General features: G+C 43.4%; 1 protein-coding gene across 1 annotated transcript; it reads right to left on the reverse strand.

The window, feature by feature from the left end:
- Positions 1-1,260: 1,260 nt before the first annotated feature.
- Positions 1,261-4,777, reverse strand: LOC124694420 (wall-associated receptor kinase 2-like). The gene is made up of 3 exons (XM_047227405.1): positions 3,832-4,777; positions 3,384-3,560; positions 1,261-2,321 (listed from the first exon to the last, which is right to left on the reverse strand). Exons 1-3 carry the CDS (start codon positions 4,775-4,777, stop codon positions 1,261-1,263), a joined length of 2,184 nt encoding a protein of 727 aa, XP_047083361.1.
- Positions 4,778-5,029: the final 252 nt, after the last annotated feature.

A 5,029-nucleotide genomic window follows, 5' to 3' on the forward strand; every position in this document is an offset into this window, starting at 1 on the left:
GTAGGTCCTATTTTCTAGCAAGGTCATGCGAAATTTTTGTGAAAACCGATCGATGATTCTAATCGAATCTCTTGCCGTGCAGGCGATAAAGGTCATCAAGATGAGGGAAAGCTTCATGATGAGATATTTGAAACACGCGACGGCCGGCATATATCGAAATAACGACACAAATATATTGTGTCCGTGTCAAAGATGCAAACTAGGGAAATTGCTCGACCCATTTTTGGACAAACTACAGGGGCATCTGCTGATGAGTGGTTTCATGCAGGGCCACACTCAGTAGATGAGTGATGTAGATGATAACGAGGATGTCAGTGGGGCGACGGCAGTAACTGGAAATAGGAAAGAAGGGCATCATGACATTGACGATGACGAAGCTATTGCCGCACATGTTGACGCAAATCAGTATGATGGTTAAAAAGTTTAGAAGACACGGACACGGAGGTGCCGCTAACTTCAGTCATCTGGGACCCTCATGTTCAAGTACTACTTAAAAAAATACCTGTATAAATGGTAGATTATACCTGTATAAATAGCTGAAAAAAACTGCATGAACAATGACATACCGCCGTTAATATATGTCGAGTTACCAACCACTGCTCGCGCTCAGAACGAGGATGCTTCAACTTTTTCTTTTTGGTTCTCTGCGACACTTTTTCTTATATAGATGTTCGTCCTCTCGTTCTGTAATTTTTTTGAGTACCTTGCCGGTTCACTCATCTCGTCATTTCAATGTCCTTTCAGGCTATATTTTTGTTGAGATTTTGGGTGGATGAGCCAGAAGCTTTTCAGAAGCTTTCGACAGACTCCAATACCGCTTAAGCCATAGGAAGAACGAGTATTGGTGCTCACCAAGTACAACCTTAACCAAACTCGTACAAAATATTCGGTGACTATAGGATCTTTGTTTATAAAAAATATCTTCTACTTGTAGTTGTAGGATTCGTAAAAACGCACGTATGCGATCACAGCGGGAACACAACGAATAATTTGAGAAGCACACATAGTCATTTTGTGCCACTAATTGCAGCATTTTCGTATTTCATTGATCTGGTATGAAAGATACATAATGTGGGATAAGACTCGTCAGCCACATAAGAATTAACTGAAATTAATTAAAGTACGCACACCAGCGACGCATGCAGCCAATAGAGATACAATAACATAACACTGGGAAAACGATTCTTCCCTGGAGTGGGTGTGCACTTGCCGACCATTGGTGGATGGAGGGAGTTGCACAAAGAATGGCATGAATAGTAGCTAGGTCCGCTGCTGTATGGGTGACGTGGCCATGGTGATATCCTCCAAGCTCCCATAAGTGCCGAGTGTCTTTTTAAGTTTCTTGTCTCTCCTGAGCATAACCAGTCTCTCAGCCACCTCCGTCATATCTGGTCTCTCTTCTATGTCTTCGCATAGACAATCAATTGCTAGCTTGCTAATTTCTTCCAGGACAAACATGTCTTCTTCAGTTGCAATCTCCTCGTCGAACATAGCCCTCCCACTATTCTCTTTCTCGTAAACTTTGCAGAAATCAATGATGAGGCTTTGGTTCTCGCCATATACGTTCTTCTTTCCAGTAATGAGTTCCAAGAGAACGGCTCCAAAGCTGTACACATCACTCTTTTGTGTTAAAAGGCCAGTTTTCAAGAAAACCGGGTCCACATAACCCATGCACCCAACTACTTTTTTGGCAAATTGTCCCTCTATATTAAGCTTTGACAGCCCAAAATCAGAGATTTTGGGTGTTAAATTTTCATCAAGGAGTATGTTGTCCGGCTTGACATCACCATGTCGTATGGCCTGAGCTGTGGATGAGTGCATGTATTTCAACCCTTCTGCAGCCCCAATTGCAATATCCAAACGCAGATCCAGTGGAAGTTCTTGGTTTTTCTTCTGGTGGAGAATGTCCTGGAGGCTTCCATTAGCCGCAAACTCGTACACCAGCATTGGAACCTCCACCTCAAGGCAGCAACCTACCAGCCGAAGAATATTCTTATGGATCATGTTGGTCTGAATCTCCACTTCATCGGTGAAATCTTTCCTTGATTCTTCATTTACAACGATAGATCCCTTGACAGCCACAATAGTATCATCAGGAAGAGTTCCTTTATAGACATTACCAAAGGCTCCATTACCAAGAAAGTCTGAATTGTTTCTTGTGATTTTTTTCAGTCCCTCCTTGGTGAAAATGGTCAGGCCTTTTACGTTCTGAAGTACCTTACCCCCGTTCTTTTCAAATGATTTGTCCAGTTGTCTCTTTTGAAAGAAAACCAGTACTAACAATAGAGCAATAACTACGAGGGATAAACCTAGGACAATCCCTGCAGTTTATCAACCAATTATTCGTGTGTAAGAAATTGTATATGGTAAAAGACAAATTAATGCTTTACGTGTACAAATAGAATATCTAAAGTATTAACCATATAATTCAAAATTTTCATTTTTATAAGATGTGAACGATGGTGTATTTCAAAAATGACCATATCTATTGTATTTAAAATAATCATACCATGTAGGACATGCCAGTGTGAGATTATTAATTGAACAAACTAAATTTTATGCACTCAACCACACACACGCAGTATGCTCAAACCTCGAGATGCGCATAGCCATGTGTCTGCAAGTGACAGGCTATAAATAAGGCATACTGTAGGAGAAATCACTTGGTGGGGCGAGGAAGCTTAAAGAATGACTACTATCACCTAAACTCCACAGTGGGACATACGCTGAATTTTAGTATTTTACAAGTCTCCAGTGCCTCCACTAAATATTAAATATCGCTTCATGAGTTTATGTCAATGCGTGAGCGAGCCTATGGATGTTAACTCATACAGACCTTTTCTTTTTAAAAATGGTATGGAATGATAAAGTTTGTATTAAAAATACCAAAATACAAGAATGGCATACTAAATTGGTATACTAAAGAAATGTATTTCACGTATAAGTACTAATTTCATGCCTTTAATTATATTGAGCAATAAATCCTTGTAGTAAAGAAAGATATTTCATGCGTTATATCCCAAAGTAACTACAGTTTCAGGTTATTTCTCCTAGCTATATCCTTCCATGTTGCTTTAAAGAAATTAGTATTTGATGATCAATAGCATAATCATGATGGATATAAACCATCCAAACCATTAAACTAACCATTAAATATTTTCCATAATGGATCTAACAGTGTTACCAAACCCATCAAACTTTTTTTCCATTATTAGTTAGTTTGGATCAGGTTTGGAAAAATATTGGAGGTTATGGTTTCCACGGAACGATATAGCTAAGATACATAACTTCACCAGCCAGCAAATGAAATCAGAAATAACCATAACAAGACACAACTATGTAGTTACAAAAAATATAAGGAAATACGGAGATAATGTGCATACCAACGGTAAGCTTGGCTGCAAGCGGGAACTTTGAACTCTTTGCAACGCACGACAGTGTGTTTGAATCATCTTCACGCGTGTATCCTTTACTGCATTTGCAAGTGTGCGAGCCAGCGATGTTGGTGCATTCGCTATGCTTAGGGCACGCAGCTGGGTCGCTTTGACACTCATTGATATCTGCATCATAATGAAGTGGCTCATCCGTAAGTTAACAGTAGTCACCCACCAGGCGTACTTCTAAAATGTTCCGCAAAGAAAATGTTCCATACTGTAAATTATACGCAACATAAAATATAATAATAATGAAATTTAATGAGATTAATTAACTATTCAAATTTTAGAAAACAACAGCCAAAGTAAGGCTAATTAATTAAACACCATGCGTAGGCTAATGGAAATAAAAAAAAATGGATAGCTTAGGGCTAGACGCCTAGACATAGAGCCTTACCCTGGCAACCGTTTTGGACGTAAGGGTTGCCCTCGTATCCGTCGGAGCAGTGGCAGACGTACCCCAGCCCATTTTCGGAATCAGCGCAGCGGCTGTTGACGCTAACGCAGGCTGATTCCTTGATGGCGCTGCAGGATGTGGAGTCACGGATTGCCCAGTCGAGGACCAGCGGCATGGTCTGGTTCATCGGCATGTGTTTGAGGTCAGCCGCCTTGAAGGAATATCTGCCTTTCTCCACGATGAAGGCGAAGTTGCAAGGGCTGTAGTCGAGATCTGCGTGCGACCATCCTTGGTTTAGCTCCATGCTGGTGTCGGTGAGGCCCGGTGGGAGGTCGATGTGGCAGCAGCCAATGCCCTCGCAGGCACCATCCTTGGGGCCGGCCTCGTCCTTGCAGTAGGCCACGCAGCCGCCATAGTAGGACTTGGCGTTGCGGGCAGGCTCGCCACTGCCCGTGTAGATGAAGGTGTTACAGCCGAGGACGTAGAGCTCATTCCTGGAGTTGGAGATGCGATACACATCGCGAGTGCTAGTCGCGCTCACGTTAAGACCGCCAGGGAAATCGTCGGTGCGATTGCCGAGGATGTCGAAGCACTCGTATGCCACCTTCGTCTCCACCCGGATCTCCGCGCGTGGCGTCACGTTGAGGCTAAGCACACGTACCTGGTCCTCGAACCACCCTTCCAAGAAGCCAAATATGCCAAAGTCGGGGCGAGAGGTGGCGCCTGGAAGAAGCGGCTGGTACACCCCGCTTGAGTTGTCGCAGAGGATCTCGAAGCCTGGCCGGAAGCAGTTGGCGCCGATGCCGAATGGGTAGGGGATGTCGACGCCACCGCAGCTCGACTGGCAGCCTTCCTTTGCGGTGGGGTTATCAGCGCCAGCGGTGGCTACCACAAGCAAAGCGGTGGCTAACACTAGCAACAACATCGTGGCCTTGGGGGGCGACATTGCTGCGGCTTTGCTATGAGGATGCTATCACTCGATGCGATTTAGCACTGCCTCCCTACTGCATGCATCTATATAAAGCCTAGTCTCTCACTTTATTTTATTTGACCGCCGACGATGATGTCCATTATTTCATTCAACCGTCTCAACATTCCTTCGCTGGAGCACAAGAATATCCGAACATGCATGCTAGTACTAACTGCTTGCTGGGCTTTAAAAAAATGCACTACGCGTTACACCTAAATGACAAAAATG

This window comes from Lolium rigidum, chromosome 3, assembly GCF_022539505.1.
Source record: "Lolium rigidum isolate FL_2022 chromosome 3, APGP_CSIRO_Lrig_0.1, whole genome shotgun sequence".
In the NCBI taxonomy this organism is placed as follows: domain Eukaryota; kingdom Viridiplantae; phylum Streptophyta; class Magnoliopsida; order Poales; family Poaceae; genus Lolium; species Lolium rigidum.

Excerpts from the sequence above, each read along its gene's own strand:
- LOC124694420 (XM_047227405.1), bottom strand. The coding sequence starts at position 4,777 with ATGTCGCCCCCCAAGGCCACGATGTTGTTGCTAGTGTTAGCCACCGCT. Across the intron at positions 3,561-3,831 it reads CGTCCAAAACGGTTGCCAGG|ATATCAATGAGTGTCAAAGC; the intron begins GTAAGGCTCTAT and ends ATTATGATGCAG. Across the intron at positions 2,322-3,383 it reads TGCAGCCAAGCTTACCGTTG|GGATTGTCCTAGGTTTATCC; the intron begins GTATGCACATTA and ends GATAAACTGCAG.